Raw genomic sequence first — 18,286 nt, forward strand, 5'->3', positions numbered from 1 at the left:
TGATGGAAGTCTTTGTCATGGTGCCTGGTTGTTAGATAAATCTCCATAATCTTCCAACATGGAACTGCCTGTAGTCTGAGTGACGCCCCCTTGGATCACTATAGGACTAAACAGTATGAGGCTCCACCTAGTGGAACAACCAGGTACTACAGCCAGGTCCTGTGCTTGTTCTCTCTGTGGATGTCTCTGGATCTGGAGCTTCACGCCTCTGATCCGCAGCCCTGGCCTCACCGACACCCAAAATAGTTTTTGTTCTATTCTATTGCTTGCTCCCCATCTGCTGACCTGTTACAACCCGCCCCCCCCACTCACCCCAACCGGTCAAGGTAAATAGTCGTCTTTCCTGAGCCTGGTTCTGTCGGAGGTTTTTTAGTTCCTTCCTACTGTTGCAGAACGCTTGCTCAGAGGGAGTCCAAAGGCAACTCCGGATTGTTGTTCTGTTTAAATTCGTAAGGACCTTATTTGTTAAGCGCTGTGAGATGACATATGATGTAAAGTGCACTATACAAATAAAATGGAATTGAATTGAATTGGATCAGGGTTAAAAAATACTTAGTTATCACCATAGCACATTTACAATGATAGCCGTGAGTTAAAAACTAAAAGAGGAGAGTATGAAAATTCCTGGATAATTTCTGGAGATCCAATCCTCTCAGGCAGCAGCTACTTCTAAACAGATTAGATGGAGGATAGACCAGCTTTCATCTAGGAAAACCCAGATTGTGCTTTTACACTTGTGCCAGGGAGATCAGGTCACTCCTCTCTGTTCTCCTCCATGTTGCTTCCTTCACCCAACTCACCGGCAGGTCTCATTTATCTCCTCAACTTCCTTTCTTCTAGGTTGTAAAGGGCTATGTCGCTTTATTTCTTTCTCTTTCTCTGCCATGACAGTTGGGAGAGCCTGGTGGTGTGGAAGATGCTGACTATAAAATTGCAACACCCCCTTTGAAAGCTGGCTAAGGACTTTTGTTTTGTGTCATTACCGCCCTCTGTGTGTCCTTATTTTAAGTCTACTGTATTTTATTACATAAGCAAAGTGCCTCAAATACAGAAAATGTCAGCATGAGAAAAGACAGAGAAAGTCAGGTAATCTATTAGTATATGGGGGTCATTTACTAATTCATTTACAGTCCTGGCTCTAGGTGTGTGTCTGTCTCTGTGTTGGCTATTTGCCTGCAGCCCTCCACAGGATCACTGGGTTCAGAGAATGGATGGATGGATGGATGGATTTGTAGTCCTCTGTCAGCACATTAATTAACATTAGTGACGAAACATACTCAAGAAACAAGGATTTAATTTAAAAAGAAAAACAAAATTAAAAGTGCTCATTCTGGCTGGTTTAACAATGTTTCTCCCTGATAATAGTGTATGAAGTTATACAGTCTCCCACATAAAAGTAAGAGTCACATACAACTGCCTTGTTCAGAAATGAAGAAAATCAGAGTAAATCAGATAGCAGTGGTCTCAAAGTGTTTCACTTCTTCTTCTTGGATTTGGATGACGTGCTTCTAGACTTGGCGGGGGAGCTGTACGTCGAGGACAGCAGCATGGTGAGGAGCAGCAGCACAGGCACCACGAGGTACGGAGCATATATGGAGACCAGCATCCAGCGCTCCTTCTGGGTTCGGGGACCAGGGTGGGGTTTCTCAGGAAACTGGTAGAAGAGGATGTGGGCCAGGATCGGGATCAGTGTGGTGGCCACATGTGTGGAATATATAATGGCAGGAGTTCGGATCCACTTACAGCTGCCTGTAAGAAAAGAGCGATCAGCAGAGGGTGCAGCAGGCAGCAGGAGGATTACGGTAGACGGGCCCAGTGAAACTCTAAACAGGAATAACTGAGACCCTATGTCTGACTTATTTCTGCATTTGTCATTTTAAAAAACACTATCAGCACTTAAAGCTAAACTCCATTCACATTCATTGATTTTGAGTGTGATAGACATCTAATCATGATGAATAAACCAGGACTGTCGGCATAGATTGATGGTTAGATGAAAGTGGTAAAATACTTTTAATATAGAACCTGAATACTAAATAATTTTATACCTCACAATCCTCACTGATGTACAAATAGACGCTCTCACAGAATTGAAATCACTTATTTAACAATCCTATTTTTAATTCAATTCAATTTTATTTGTATAGCGCATATTTACAACAACAAGTCATCTCATAGCACTTCACAAAGGCAGAGACAGAAACACCCAACAATCCAAAACATTTGGATTCCCTATAAGCTTCAGCAGTCCACAACAGTGGGAAGGAACCGAAAACCCCCGCAGGGGAAAAAACACCTCCGACAGAACCAGGCTCAGGGAGGGACGGCCATCTGCCTCGACCGGTTGGGTGGATGTAGGATGAATTATAAAATTTAGTTTACAAATTTAGTTTAAGTGATCATGACCGTGAAGACCAAAAACTAAGCTAACACTGACTACTATTAACCCATTCCAAATTATTTTATTAATTAAGTTGTGTGCGTGCATGCGTATGGATGTCATTCATTTCCTTTTTGGATGTTAGGACAGATGTTGTGCCAAAACGTGATTCTTAAAGCTGCATGTTTCTATTCGACTACAGCTGCTTTGATCTGGATCAAACGCTCACATGGTGCAAAAACACTTTATATCTTTGGTAATGGCAAAGCTATGTTATTGTAACCAAATAATTGTGACCAATGAAATGTTCATTGCAAAATCAGCCATGATATTTTCAGTTGCAGCCAATACTATAGCATTGTTGCTGACGTTTAGGCTGTGTGTGTGTTTGGTACATCTAATATCATTGTTTATGTTCAGAAACCAGAGAGCAATAAACACAACTGAATTTTAATTGTTAATTACATGATCTCTTTTGCAAGTGTCCTGTGAACTCTAATCTCTAAAATACAGGATAACCAAAGGCAGAAAATCCCCACTTCAACAATCCAGAATAGAATTCAGTCTGAGATTTGAGTAAAGGCCAATGTTGGCGGTGATTACACATGTCCCGCCCCTTCCTCCAAACAGCCAATTGTCTGCTTTGTAACAACCAAACTGGGAATCATTCAACCAATCGTGCTGTTGCACTGACAAGCTCATTACAGCCAAACTGTGCACATGTGTAGGAGAAATATAACCTCTGGGGGGGAATGCTTTTAGGGGAAAGTCACCAAACTTTTAAAGCAGTTTTTAATTTTTTTATTTTTTTTTAAATCTGATTTGATGGATGATTCTATATGCATGTCCACATGTCCAGCTGAGCAGTTCTGGTTCTCTTCATTCATTAAACAGGGACCAGAGTCATTACCAAGATGGCTGCTGAGTGGCAAGACTCCAGAAGGACCTTGCCTTGTACAGTCACTTCATTAAAGAGGTGCAATTAATATTTCAGACACAAAGCTGCAGTCACTTTTTATCAGGTGGAAAACTGCATTATGAGCCGAACTGGTCCTTTAAAGATAACTCAGCCACTAAAAGCACTGGATTTGTTATGATGTAGAGCACAGAGCAGGAAACATGGTGCGGAAACAAGAGGGTAATTGCACAAGAGACCATTGCTTAATGACACTTTGACCCGGATAATAAAAGCTGTGGACGAGCATTACCTGCCTGATACAGCTTTAACTCGCAGTGCGCGCCCCCGCGGACAGTGAATACTGGCCCACGAGACTCTTCATAACATGAAGCAACAGAATCGAACAGGTGTTATGTTTACTGACCTTTTAGGAAAGCGTAAGCTGCGATGGGGAAGAAAGGTGTTTGAAGCAGAGCCTCGCAGAATATAAAAGACTTGAACCAGTGAGGAGGATCCAGCACCATGGGGTCTCTGAAGTCCTCCGCGTACCACCTCAATAAGTCTTTCAGCTGCAAGACACACAGTACGAGCTGAACTCCAGCAACAAATCAAACAGCTCAGTCAATAAGAAACAAACTGAGTGTATTTTAAGCTACCAGCACTTACCGGCTGCGGGTACACATGTCCAGGCAGCAGCGCCTGTAAGTCGATAAACAGTGTGATGGGAATGTGAGAGGCGAAGTAGAAGAAAAAGATGATTTCTAACACACGGAGAGTCATTGTTGCGGACTTATTCAGCACAAATGACGGGCCAGAAAAGAGGTCCAAGTTCGCAGCAGCAGTGTGTCATTAAACGCCTGTTCCCACGCTGGATCCTATTGGCTGTCAACGGGAGACGGGGGCGTTCCTGAACGCACCACCAGAGCGTCGCTCTGCCGCTTCAGGTGCGCCTCGTAAATGTCGACTCGCTGAATCGGAAATGTTTCTGGTATGTTTTCCATGTTCATTGGTTTACAAATATATATAAAAAAAGGAAAAGAAGAATCTGAAAATCAACTAAACACGAAATCTGAAACTGATATATGAAAGTGAGCAGTAAAAAATGATTTAAAAATTCCTTTTTAGAAAGTAAACATAACACTCAGTACAAAGCTTTATGTTGCACCATGTCAATGTAGTTTAAAACAAAGCAGCACATCACATATAAAACTGATGTTTCATTTATACATTTAATTTTTAAAAAAATAGGATTTTCAAAAATGAACAAAGTAGGAACGTAATACATGAATATAGTTTACAGAAAAAAGAACATACACAGTCATTTTTAGAATATCGTTACCATCCATGTGACATTAATAAATACAGTAACATATTTCACCTGGATTTCTTGCTTTCCTCTCTGTTGGGTTGTTTATGTGAAGGTACACACCTTGTCAGGTGTAAGTGTGTCCTCTTACTTATGCTATATTTGAGACAGCACTTTAAAGGCAAGGAAATAAAGACGCTGAAAGTTTAGAGCCTGACAGAAGGACTTTGTGTCCAAATTTAAATCCCTTCTTCTCAGCTGATTTGCTTGCAAAGTACTTATTGCAGTGAGGTGTAGCACATATGAAACTGCACAACCTAACGTTTTAACAACGCTAGCTGTTTGTCTGTGCAGAAGAGTGCTGGTGAAAAAAAAATTACATCAAATTTAGTTACATCCTGCATATAGCTTTAGAGAGATGGAGCTCTGTGTTCATCTCTACATCCATTAGGATTCTGATTACTCTGGTTTGAATAACTCGTGAACTCATCATTGATATGTTAACATCTATGTGATCTATTAACATTAACATTTGCCACCTCTACAAGTTGTCTGCTGTGTTTTAACACTTTAGTAAATACACCATCCATCCATCATCTATACACCGCTTAATACTCACGAGGGTCGCGGGGGGGCTGGAGCCTATCCCAGCAGGGTGAAGGCAGGGGACACCCTGGACAGGTCACCAGTCTATCACAGGGACTCACTTAGAGACAGACAACCAAGCACTCTCACATTCACACCTACGGACAATTTAGAATCATCAATTAACCTCAACATGTTTTTGGACTGTGTGGGTGGAAGCCGGAGAACCCGGAGAGAACCCACGCTGCACGGGAAGAACATGCAAACTCCACGCAGAAAGATTCCGGTGCCCCCACCGGGACGCGAACCAGCGACCTTCTTGCTGCGAGGCAACAGTGCTACCAACTGCGCCACCTTGCAGCCCAGTAAATACAACAGTGACAGTTATTTCCATAAGGCACTAAGTTAATTTCAAAGTTCTACAGTATCTCACCATCGTGGTTCTGATATTGTCAGTCTCCTCAACACAGCGAGGGAACGACATCTCTACTGCCAGCATTCTGTGGTGAGACATAAAAAAATCTGCCAGTATTATTATATTAAATTATAAAGATATTAGGCGCCAAGACTGTTCTGGAAAAACAAAACAAGATACAGCATGTATGATAGTCCCTAAAATCATCAAGATAGTAAAGGTAGTTCATTTAGGCTAAAAATAACAATAAGGCTCAAAGGGCTAAATAGCAATGTGTGCTGACTAAACTATATAGAATACAGCATCTATAAATATATATTGTAGGAGCCATTTATGCTAGTTGGCAAGTAATTTGATGTGGATTATTATAATTATTGTTTGGACACATGGTGGCGGTAATTGGACACAGGGTGTATATGCAGAGGGCACAGGTAACAGGAAGGAGGAGGGCACAGGTGGAGAGAGCAAACAGTTCTCACCAGAGCAGCAGCAGACCAGCATCAAACCAGCAAAGACACCATATTCACACAGACACCGCTGTACTTTCACTGCATGCACATCGTCAAATAAACATCCACTAACGGCAAGTACAAGGACCAGAAATTCTGTTTGTTGATCTGCGTCGGTTCACTCTGCTCCTCCTGTGCAGTAACGGCAATCACAGGACATTGGGCAAACTGCCGTTACATATATTAAACAGCGCTTTTATCATCCAAGGTGACACTTGCTGTTCGTAGACATTTGGCTTCATGATAATCAGCGTCCTCTTTGACCAAACTCTGAGGACTCTCCACATCCACGTAATCCTGCAAAGAGGAAGACAAAGAAATCATTTAATCACAGTGAAATGCACAGTCCACTGACCGTCCATCTGCAGCACCAAACTGGGATGTCACACAAAAGCAGCTCATAAATCGATTCATATTTTCTGTTGCACATGATCTGCTGAGACGGTCCGAGAAAAAAATGCAGTAAGTGGTAAGTGTGTGGAGACACATTTTACCAGCGAAATAAGGAAGACTTTCAGCCAACATAAACTTTATCTACACTGTTTTATTAAAGCCATTTCAATGGACACATGACAGTGACAAGCATTTAGGATGAACAGGTGTCCCCTAAAACCAGTGTGTACATGATTTACGTTTTAGGAAACTGCGCTAAATTATAAAGCGCTGAAAATAATAAGCAACAAAATAATGACTTTTGCCGAGCATATGAAGTCATGTGGGTTTACGTGTTAGATTCAAGACACAGAACCTTTAATGAGAATATTTAAAGTCACACAATCTGTGTTCATTTAGTTAGAAAGTAGAAGAACAAAAAAAGCTGAAGCATCAGTGACTTAACATTAAACATGTATATAAATATCATCTATAATGAATAATGTAAAGAATGAAGGTGCTTACTGCATCGTTTTCCATGACGTTCTCCAGCATGTAGACGATGTCATTGAAGGAGGGTCTCAGCGTGTACGGCTCCTGCCAGCAGTCTCGCATGATGTGAAGTCTGGAGACATGAACGGGATTCATCGGGTTATGAACTACTGGGACACAACTATCATACTTTATATTTCAAATGGTTGTTATTAGAAACAGACGAGTGGCTAAACTGTACAGGTGATGTGATAATAAAACCAGGGACAGAGATCAAAAGAATCAGTTTTCAGAGTTTGATCAATACAGTTCCTGACATTGATCAGTGAGGAGATCAACCTTCAACATGAGCTACAGAAGCTGAGAAAAGCAGCAGCTGCACCAGATAGAATGAGATCAATTAGAGCAGTGGAGACACAGTCAAATTACAGCATTCATTTAGGGAAGATCACATTATAGCTCTAAATATAATGTCATGTATGTGCATGAGATGCACAAGAAACCGTCCTGGTTAACAGTAGAGGCTAAATTACAAGCTAGTCTTCTGATGTTCATGCATGAAGTTTTGGCAAAGAGAGAGTCCAGATTTTTAACTGAACAACTCTTATTCAGTGGGTTTTGTCACAATTATGTGACTCGACTAGTGACCTCAAGTACTTTGATCATCCCCGGGTCTAAAACCAACTTCATGAAAACAACTATTGTTTACAGAGGAGCAAAAGAATGGAATTCACTTTCTTCACAGATCAGAGACACTAAAAATACAGGCTCTGTTAAGAGGAAAGTAAAGGGACAACTGGTACAGAATACGTGAGTATTCTTCCTCTGCATTGGTGTTATATTTACAGTGTTGTGTCAACTTGCATTTACTGCTATCCATTTACTGCTTTGTACTGGGCTGCATTATAAATGAAATGTTTGCTCGTTATTATGTACTTTTAATGTCATTTAAATTTTTACCCTGGCAGCCCAGGACAACTAGCAACCACTATGTGGGAGCTAATGGGAATCTATAAAATAAAGAATACTAGCTCAAAAAATAATACGGGCATAAAATCCAAAAACCTGCTCACTTGAACCTGACTGCAGACATGACAGGATTAACATTGTGAGGAGCCTCTGGGCATTCATTAGTTCTGGGATTCCAGTTGTTTTCACCAACCCATCTACTCAAAAAAAGCAAGCAGTACTCTAGAGCTGAAATAATTAGTTGATTAATTTAGAAAATATCAATCAGCAACTGTCTTTTTGAAGCAAAAATTAAAATAAACAAGATAATTTTTTCCCAAAAGATGTTTTCGCTCATTTTCTTACTTTGAAAGGCAAATTGTGGACTTCCTGTTTGAGATAGATCAGGGGTGTCAGTGCGAGATTTGTGGCTCTCATTGAGACAAATGTTTTGGTGTTGGTTTGATCTCTGTACGACATTCCTACTGGCCGCTAGGGCCGTTTTAGTGTGTTTTTCTGTAACTAGGTGGCGCTAGAGAGCTTTTCTTGTTTTGTTTTTTCATTTTATCAAATTTTTCGCCGATTCGGAGGTGCATGCCAATTTTGGTGAGTTTTTGAGCGTGTTTAGGGGGTCAAATTAAGGGTGTTGTGTTGGTCAGGCAAATAATAATAAGAAAGAAAGAAAGAAACGGAGCAGGAACAAGCAGGATTCCTCGGACCCTAAAAATGTATTAACTACAAAGTGGGACCAAAAGTCTGACACCACCAGTGAAGATGCTTCCATTTTGCCATTTCAAATTAAATCTGACATGTTTTATTCAAAATGACAACATCAGCTTAACAGAGTTAACAGAAAAGTTGAACCTCTGAAAAATGCCAGAATATTTCATTCTTTTTTGCTTTAATGACAGCAGCAGCTCGAGCTGCTTGGACTCCACCACTTTGTTCAAACCTAATGAGCCATGTTATCCCAGCATGGTCTGACAGTGTCATGGGGCCATAATTCCTTTCCCCATTCTTTCTGTCTTTTATTTCATCTCGAACTGAAATATAACAGTAAATAGGACCTTTTGCCATCAACCAGTATGATGTTTTTATGTGTCTTAGCCCACCAAATGTGTTTGATGTTGTTTCCCGTCCTCTGAGACACCAGTCAGTCTTGTTCTGACAGGACTTTTGACAACTGGAGTTTCCCGTTCTATATTCAGTAAATTCAGTATCGGTGATCAACCTAACTTTCTATCTCTCAGACTTAAATGATACACAGTAAACATTGCTGGAGCCCCTGGCCAGACGGGACTTAGAGCAAATTCAGCTTTTTGAAAATCAAACAATTGTATTAGTTATTATAATTAAATTCTCATTTATTGTAAGTTTTCACTCACAGCTCTGGTCTGCAGCCGTCGGGGTTTGTGTTCTTATGACCCAAACAGATGTGGTAGATCACGTCCTCTGATGTCTCCAGGTTTGGATACGGTAAGGTACCTGAAAAAGTCATATTTACACGAGTAAAATCGCTTTGTAAAATCTTTGTAAGGTTTTAATTTAACTGCATTTATTTGTTAATACAGATAAGAATATACCAGAGTTCCACCAAGGTTCACAGAACTATTCTCCATATTTAAGGGTCCGTTACTCTATTATCAGTTAGATGGAAAATTAGGAAAACATATTTCATGCTTCTAATGAAATCTAGAAATCCAGATATTTTTTGGTTGGTGTTCTAAAGAGGACACAGTTTAATTAAAGGGCTGACTCACTGAAATTAATGTCATGTATGTTGGACTTTAAATGTAGTTTTCAGTTTTGTGAATGCCACAAACTAACAATTCCAAATCACCTCAACTGTGTCAAGGAAGAGGAAGAAATCTTTTTTTTTTGTTTATTTGGTTTCAGTGAAAGTGTTGCTGCTCCACTTCTCGTTAATGCAGCAGCTGGAACAGCAGCCCACCACTCGGACTTTCCACTAGAGACACAAGTGACATTATGGTGAACTGTCAGGGATCCTCTATGATGCTGCCATTACATGAAGAGTGTATTTGGAAAATATTACTGAGCCATTAAAGGGGGAAAGAAAATCTCACTGCAGCCTTTTCAGGGGTCAGAGAGGAAACTCTGACACAGCAGCAGATTAGCCAAGTATTTGATTTCTAACCAATGTATGCGTCGTGCCAGAGTCTAACCTCAGACTGCCAACCAAGCATTTTGTGTCACATGTTTAACACCTGAGCCACCAACTCACCGAACGTCTGCATCTCCCACAGCACGATGCCAAACGCCCATACGTCTCCCTTGAAGCTGTAATAGTTGTTCTTGAAGTACTCAGGGGGGTACCAGCGCAGCGGCACACGCTGCTGTAAAAGGGACACACAATGGAAAATGTGGTTTGATTTTAAAAGGGTGATTCAAGGATGTTTGTAGTTGAAAAGGATGTTGCTAAATCCCCCATCTCTCTCTCTCTAACACACACACACACACACACACACACACACACACACATACACAGAGAAAAAGATGCATTTTCCATTTCAAACTATGTTCACAGAGTGACAGTCTGTGGTCAGTGTGGAAAGTGACATGCTACTTAGAGATATCTTTGATCAACTGCCCACAGACTTCCAATCCCTGTCTGCAGCATACAGGCTGCCAAATGTAAAGTTCATCACACTGGCAGTGGTGAGACAAAACACATCCTGAGTGTCACGAGCTCACAAATGACATTTTAAACCCGATGTTAGGCATGTGTTACGTCTTCATAGTGGAATGACTTTGGCAGAAAATGAACTGTGTCACAAGAGAAAAAATTTGACCGAACGTGGCACACAATGACTCCAGAAGTTTGACCAAAGGTGAGACAAAATGTGATCTAAAGTGTCTAAAGTTCATCTCCAGGTTACATAAAACAAAAAACAAAACCAACCAGATTGACAGGTTAACCCAAGTGCTTCACTGAAAAATTATGACTTCAATCTGAGATAATAATGACATATATCTGAGCAATAAAGATTGGACTGATTGATTTGGACACTTGAACTGATTTGGAACTGCCATCGTTATTATGGTTATAGGACATGACAACCTTTAGTAAAACTGAAATCTCAGTGGTAACAACACCAGTAATAAAAAGCAGCCCTGACTCTGTGATTGTGTGTGAGTATAAAGTTACCCTCGGGTTTCTCCAGCGGCTGCTGCGGCGGCTCGTCATGCGTGTTAAGTCTCTGGCCAGGCCGAACTCTGCCACTTTCACCTCCCAGGGGAACTTATTGACCATGATATTCCTCAGTGCCAAGTCACAGTGCATGATCTGCACAGGAGAACACGACAGCACTGATTAGTATGAGCGAGCATGCGATCAGTCTGCGTATGACATTAAATATTATTCATCATAATGCAGTTAAATATTGCACAAAATGTGTTAAAAACTGCACCAATTGTATTCAAAATTATACTTGGTGTGGCTAAAATGGTACAAAGGGTTCTCTAAACTGTACAGAATGCATCCAAACAGTAACAAATGTATTTAAAACTGGTACAAAATGTGTAAAAAAATGGCACATGTGGCTAAAATGGCACAAAATAAATCAAAATAATATCTCAATATGTGTTCAAATTGTTATAAATTGCATTAAAAATGAAACAAAATGTGTCTAAACTGGTACAAAATGTATCCAAAATGGCACACAGAGAGTTTAACATGCACCAACTTACACAACACATGACAAATATTTCACAAGATATGACCAAAAAGTTAAAAATATGACTTCAGCGGCACAAAATATACTCAAAGTGTACAAGTTGTGTCAAAAATGGAACAAAATTGGTCAAAAACTAGTATAAAAATGGGTCTTGAATTATATTAAGTGTGTCCAAAATTATACAGAATGTGATCTAATTATTTCCTGACAGCTTTCCGTATTGTTACCATTTTGGAGCGCAGGTGTTGCATGGCCAGAGCGATGTGGTAGGAGGCGATGGTGAAGAGGCTCTGCAGCTCAGGGTCCACACTCAGGTGGTTTCTGTTGGTCTGCAGGAAGGTCCTCAGAGTCCCGTAGCTCACATACTCCATGATCAGAATGTAAGGCTCTGCACAGAGGAGCTCAGTCAGACATACTGGGTGCCAAATATTTATGTTTCATCTACATTCATGTTTTATCTTTCCACCAGGAGCGCCACAGAAAGCAGCAGGGTTCATGAGTTACTACCACCCCTCTTCCTAATAGCTAATGGAAACCATTTTATTCTTGCAGACGAACAGCAGTGCGTATGAACGTCTCTCACCCGCAGTAGTGTTCCAGTCCAATATCTGGAGGATGTTCTTGTGGTGCACCAGCTTCTTCATGATGGAAACCTCCATGTCCACATGTTTGAGACGAACGCCTCGAGGAGAAAAGACACAAAAGTCAAACAGAAGCTCTGCAACTGAACTCAAAACTTTTAATCCGGATTTATGAAAATTTTAATAGTTAAAGCACTTTTCCTATTTCTTTCAGTTTAACATTTTTGTAGTACAATGGATTGGAGGACACCGGGATCTTTCTGCATGGAGTCTCCATGTTCTCCCCGTGCAGCGTGGGTTCTCTCCGGGTTCTCCGGCTTCCTCCCACACAGTCCAAAAAACATGTTGAGGTTAATTGGTGATTCTAAATTGTCTGTAGGTGTGAATGTGAGTGTGCTTGGTTGTCTGTCTCTAAGTGTAGCCCTGTGATAGACTGGTGACCTGTCCAGGTGAACCTGCCTTCACCCTAAGTCAGCTGGGATAGACTCCAGCCTCCCATGACCCGAGTGAGGACTAAGCGGTGTATAGATGATGGATGGATGTCAAACGTGTTTTGAATGAAGTTTTTCAGGTTTATCTAATCAACCAGACTAGTACAAATTAGTACATTTTTTTATTTTTAATCCAGGATACAATGGTTTATGATGGTTGATGATATGGAATTTGGGGAACAACTGAACCAATCCAGTGTAGTAGTTTCATTCTATGCTTGTCAAAGAGCTGTTTGTTTACAACCCTCCTACCATTTACTTATGCTTCAGTTCACTGAGCGTTATTACCTCAACAATTGACTGAGAGGGAACTAAGAAGAACCAACAAAACAATGCTTGTAGACCAAAACCCCCAGAGGTGCATGTACCTTCCTTGCTGATCTTGCAGGTGAACATGCTGTGGCCTTTACACGTCCCTCGGGTCATCCTGGCCTGGTAGAAGACACCTTCCTTCCCTGCTTTGATTAGCTGCAGCAGGCTCAGGTCTGACTTGGTGAAATGAGGATCCTTGGATTGAAATATTCAAGAGAAGATTAAAGTAGAGCAGAACAGCAGCGGATGGAACCACAGCTGTTCAAACTTGGCTGTCTCCTCAGGTATAGCAATGATAAAAACAACGTGAGGAGCATTAACACTATATATCCACACTGGTAAGATGACGGAGAAAGAACATGTGTCACGTTTATATTCATTTCATTTCGATCTTGCATCTGAGGTTTCCTCTGCTGTGTCTTCAGCTCACTGGTGAACGAAATCCCCCCGTTTCAAAAAGAGGTCAAATACGCTCATCATGTGACAGCATGAGGATGTCGGTATCAGCGGTACCTGCTGCAGGCCTTTCCACAGCCTCTTGGAGCGTTTCTCGATGCCGCTGGGCTGCAGGGAGGGCTGGAAAGGAGGCTCCACCACCTCCTCCTCCTCCTGCACTACTGGGACTGGCCTCAGAGGCAGAATGGCAGGAGTGAACATGTTCCCCTGCAGCTGTCGAATGGTCTGGTTCAAGAAGCGCACTCTGTAAAATAATGTTTACAATTAAAGACATACCAGTGTGTCCATCACAAGATTTAAATGTAGGGAACTAGTTTAATATATTAACTAGTTATATTAACATGAGGTGGTAAATCTACAAAATAATGAATCTCCACACAAGATATGTTCTTCAAGCAGTTTTCTTATTCATTTGAACTAATGAGCTGAAGATTATTAAATGCATCAATACTTGAAAACATCGAAAAAAAATTAGGATTTAAAGAAAGTTTAATCAAGTAAAATCAAACAACTTTTGCACAGATACTGCAGCAGTTACTTTGCTAAGCTAGGCTGGTTGGTTTTTAAAGTGTTAATGTAGCTGGTGTTTTTATTTTTTCTTCCTTTAAATACCAGATTTAACCGCTGCATTATTGATGATTTATATACACTTAGTTACTGACATGTTGGAATTGGAAACCAAATTATTTGTTTTTTTGAAATGCAAGAAACAAGGACAGAAATGGATGAATTAAGGCACAGATACACTGCGTATGGATTTTAGCATAGATAAGCTCAAAACAGCCACAAGGCTTGGTTGTTGTTTGCTAAAAAAGACAGTTAAAAAACATATTGTTCACATGTAACATATTGTAAATTTCTAAAAAAAAAAACAAAAAAAACAAAAGCCAGGTTAGGTAAAAATAAAAGCTCATTATAGAATATATGTCTTCATGCAATGCTAACATGTGGCTTTTAAGTAAATTATAGTTTGTTTACCGAAAAACTTTTGCATGCTAAAATTTGCCAATTAGCATTTAACACATATTGGGTGATAAACCAAAGCACGGATCGTACGTTTTGATCTGATAAAGGCACACAATGAACAATCAGGGATCACTACAGTTACAGTTCATCTCCAGGGGGGCATCATTTTCAGATGTTTTCAGTAGATCAGCCCAACATTAGCATCTCTAGAGTCCCACTGCTAGTGTAGCTTAAAAAAAAAAGTAGGTTGGATCAAAACTGAGGCTGATTGCAAGAAAAATTCATGCAAATTTGACATGAAAATGAATTGTTTCGTCCAAAATGTGGACCATGTGAGTTCAACCAGGAAGATTTGCTTCAGTCAACTCAAAAAGGCGATAGTCTTGCTACAATGAATAGAGCAGGACAGAATAAAGCACTACTTCCCACCTAAAGCTATATTTCACAACAACAAGGACCCGCAGAGAAGAAAATCACGTACACTGTACGCCTATTGCCTATTGGGGTCAGTGAATGGAAAGGTAACTCTGAGATCTGTTTCGTCTGTAGCCAAAAACACAACAAAATGATGACCTGTGGGGAATTTCTGCTGTAATTTGAGTGAGCCATTTTGACCTGTTGACATGTTGACATGCAGTAACAATGGTCATGGTTTACTGTGGCACACACAACTAGTGTTGAGCGCTTCAGCTGCTACAGCACAATTAGTTAGCTCTGAAAAAAGGATTTTTACTGTGAAAATTGATGCATTGATTATGTTTTTGGCATGTTGTGTAATAATCTTTGCCTTGGACAAATCCACTAACACTGATGTTAGATCAATATGTTCCTCGTTAAATCACTTCGGCTGCTCTTACTTTCTGAGACACATGAGCCCCAGCACCGTGAACACCAGGGTGATGAAGGCGAGGACCCCGATGAGGATGTAGATAAGTTTCGGATCTGAAAGGACACAAATAAACATAATCAATACAAGGTCTAACAATGTGTAAGTGAACCCAACTGGATGTGAAGCATCAGAGCTCACCTGCATCCATATTTCCACTGTGGGGGATTAGGAAGTTTTCTGCTCACTGAGGACACCACGGTCTCTTGCATCAGCAGGTAAAAGAGCATCACCTCAGTCTGAAGGAGTGACAGCGATGCTTTTAAAGAAAGGAAGAATGAGCAGGATGACTGTTGAGAACAAACAGACTATGGCTGCTTCACCGTTTAAACTGAAGCCCCGAACAATAAGACCAGACAGGAAGAGACGCATCCAGCACTCTGTTACAATATGAAACAGACGTACCTGTGTGCTCTGCTGAGTACCGCTTTAATAAAGTCCATCGTTCACAGGCTGGGATGCTGATCGGAAAGCAGCTGGAAGTCCGCTGTGTTTATTCTGTTTGGAGAAGCTAAAAGTACAGATAGATCCCTTCAAGACCGTCTGCTGTTACCCCACTGACCTGCCCGTATTGTCACCAGCACTCTCATCGCACGTCAACCACAATGCAAGCAGAGGAAATGAACAGAAGCAGCAGGTGGTTTGATGCACAACATTGCATCATACTCTGTTCAGCATTAGAGTCAGTCCACTGCAGGCAGAACTATGGTCACATCATCTCTACCTGCCGTTAAAGTTCATGTATTAAACACAGGCACTTAGTGGGATGCACATTATATTATTATTATTAAAGGATTTGAAGTAAGTTCCATAATATGTTGAATGTGTTTAATCTAATGCAAAAAATGTCAAGAAATAAAGTTTTTGATTCCCCACATTACTGATGAGATCATCTCACTGCCCTGGACACAGTGGAGGTGATATGACGAGCTTGCAAGGGGAAAAAATAAATACTAAAGTTTATACCAAAGTTGATCGATTGTTATTTGAATGAGTTCTACCTTTTGGGGATAACAACATAAATCAGTACAGGTCACTAAAGTAGAACCAAAAGGGGGTGAATGCTGCACAAATAAAATAAATTAAAAGTCAGAAAAGAGGGTTTCTGAGTAAGAATTTTAAACACACTTTACACACAATTTATATTAAGCTTAAAATTAAAGCCTGTGCTGCCTTACTTGCACCTACTAACCAAACAATAGTTACAGATGGGAGCAGCACCTTTAGACTTGGTGTCTAAACATCTACTTGCACTGAAAATTGGAGAGATGGGCTTCAAACTAAACCCTGAAACTGACCAACCCTCCAGTGATAAACAATTCTGAGATTAAAAAAAGAAGGAATTCTCAGGTTGGCCGTGAACAACATTTGTTGGCACAATCTCAGGCTGCCTGGGTGTAGAAACGCCAGACAAAGACGTGAGCTGCTTACAACAAACGACCGCTATACAGAGCGGCAGCAGCTTTTAAACAGGTGCAGCTTGACTGTAGTGCAGAGCTGGAGCACCGGTCCAGTCGGTCAGCGCAGGAGGAGCAGCAGTCAAAGTGAAAGGCTGAGCGAGGTCCAAGAGCAGGCACTAATCCAGAACAGTGGCCTGCACATGCTTGTTAAAGGAACCAGGACAAGGTTAATCACACTAACAGGGTTAGAGGAGTACAATGGCATAGGGCCATAAAAGGAGATACTCACATCATTTACTTTTGTAAAAAAATATCAATATGACAATGTAAGAACTGCATAATTACAAGTAAAAGTCCAGCATTGGGTAACGGTACAAAAGCACTGTCTTCCAAATACACATAAAGGCCCATTCTGTTAAAGTAAATTAAAACATATATTAATCCTAACACTTTGTCCATCTGCTGTTTTTCTATGATAGAAGACAGATCATAAGCAAACATCACGGCTGAGTATTTCCATCTTTAAACTGCAATGTACTGATGGTAGTTGGTCAACAGACAATTTCAGGCTTCAGGGGTTTCATATGCGACAAACCTAAGGGACCGATCATAGGAGGAGCATCAAAGGTAGAAGTATTCATAATGCAGAGTGGCTTCTGTCAGAGTTACATGATTACATTTTAACTTGATTGTTCCTGTGAATGCATGAACATGTCAGCAGCATTTTTACATTGTAGGTGGTTGAGGTGGAGCTTAATGTAAACTCTTTATATGCTGTTGGGGAGTTCAGTGTACCGTCTTAAAAATATCCTGGTAGCTATGTTTTGATATCTACGTCTGCTAACGACAGACAAATCGACGTAAATCTGTAGATTTGCAGAATCTTGTAAATCCCTTGGGAATCAATAAATTATTTTAATTCTATTCTATTCTATTCTATTCTATTCTATTCTATTCTATTCTATTCTATCATAGATCATAAAATGAAAACTTGCTCACTGACAGTTCTGACAGACGAGGGCCTTGAGTCCATCAGTGCTGCTGATCGCCAAACACTGCAGAATGACACCACAATGGATTGTCAGTGTAACAAAGTGAAAACACATTTACCAGCTACACAAAGTATATTTAGTGCGAAACAACTCTTTTAGGCTCCCTTTTGATTAACTACAAACCAGTGTGACTAGTAAACCGCACAATAGGTTTCTGTTGCCTGACAGTTGTTGTTTAAAATGACTTCAAATGTCAGTCAGGATTAGGTGAGAGGCGGACAGGAAAGGCCCCTTCATGTGGTGTGTAGGGCAGAAACATGTTTCAGTTGCACAGTTTATTTCGGGGAAAATGCTGCAGAGACCCTGTGTGTGGTTTCCTCTCTCATCTGTATGCAGACTTAGTGCAGCGACAGTGAGGAAGGACAAAGACCAGCGCAACTGTTTTGAACAAAGGTCTGCAGACATGTCAGCCGCTCTGCAGCACAGCAGCTCTTTGATCTGAATGTCAGCGTGACATCGAGCTCAGTGATCACATGCTCTACAGTTACCATGTTCAATATGTTAGCTTTGCATGCTAAGATGCTAACAATTTGCACTAAATG

General features: G+C 40.7%; 2 protein-coding genes across 3 annotated transcripts; both read right to left on the reverse strand.

Annotated features, from left to right (window-relative positions):
- Nucleotides 1–1,274: 1,274 nt before the first annotated feature.
- tmem97 (transmembrane protein 97) lies at nt 1,275–4,154 on the reverse strand. The gene is made up of 3 exons (XM_008302680.1): nt 3,945–4,154; nt 3,703–3,847; nt 1,275–1,749 (listed from the first exon to the last, which is right to left on the reverse strand). Exons 1-3 carry the CDS (start codon nt 4,056–4,058, stop codon nt 1,475–1,477), a joined length of 534 nt encoding a protein of 177 aa, XP_008300902.1. The 5' UTR covers nt 4,059–4,154; the 3' UTR covers nt 1,275–1,474.
- A 1,314-nt stretch (nt 4,155–5,468) lies between these two features.
- Nucleotides 5,469–15,875, reverse strand: LOC103372907 (tyrosine kinase receptor Cad96Ca). Of its 2 annotated transcripts, none has more exons than XM_008302682.1 (12): nt 15,698–15,875; nt 15,434–15,531; nt 15,264–15,348; nt 13,498–13,684; nt 13,041–13,179; nt 12,184–12,282; nt 11,828–11,988; nt 11,072–11,209; nt 10,148–10,259; nt 9,291–9,390; nt 6,991–7,090; nt 5,469–6,390 (listed from the first exon to the last, which is right to left on the reverse strand). In XM_008302682.1, the coding sequence occupies exons 2-12, from the start codon at nt 15,441–15,443 to the stop codon at nt 6,277–6,279; spliced, it is 1,245 nt and encodes a 414-aa protein (XP_008300904.1). In that variant the 5' UTR covers nt 15,444–15,531; nt 15,698–15,875; the 3' UTR covers nt 5,469–6,276. The 2 variants fall into 2 exon arrangements, with proteins under 2 accessions (XP_008300904.1, XP_008300903.1); XM_008302681.1 differs by having other exon boundaries at nt 15,434–15,551.
- Between the last annotated feature and the right edge of the window lie 2,411 nt (nt 15,876–18,286).

The sequence above is a fragment of the Stegastes partitus genome, unplaced genomic scaffold, assembly GCF_000690725.1.
Source record: "Stegastes partitus isolate 25-593 unplaced genomic scaffold, Stegastes_partitus-1.0.2 Scaffold1855, whole genome shotgun sequence".
In the NCBI taxonomy this organism is placed as follows: domain Eukaryota; kingdom Metazoa; phylum Chordata; class Actinopteri; family Pomacentridae; genus Stegastes; species Stegastes partitus.

Excerpts from the sequence above, each read along its gene's own strand:
- tmem97 (XM_008302680.1), bottom strand. The coding sequence starts at position 4,058 with ATGACTCTCCGTGTGTTAGAAATCATCTTTTTCTTCTACTTCGCCTCT. Across the intron at positions 3,848-3,944 it reads GACATGTGTACCCGCAGCCG|CTGAAAGACTTATTGAGGTG; the intron begins GTAAGTGCTGGT and ends TGTGTCTTGCAG. Across the intron at positions 1,750-3,702 it reads AGCTTACGCTTTCCTAAAAG|GCAGCTGTAAGTGGATCCGA; the intron begins GTCAGTAAACAT and ends CTTTTCTTACAG.
- LOC103372907 (XM_008302682.1), bottom strand. Across the intron at positions 13,685-15,263 it reads GGGCTCATGTGTCTCAGAAA|AGTGCGCTTCTTGAACCAGA; the intron begins GTAAGAGCAGCC and ends ATTATTTTACAG. Across the intron at positions 9,391-10,147 it reads GTGGGAGATGCAGACGTTCG|GTACCTTACCGTATCCAAAC; the intron begins GTGAGTTGGTGG and ends TGACTTTTTCAG.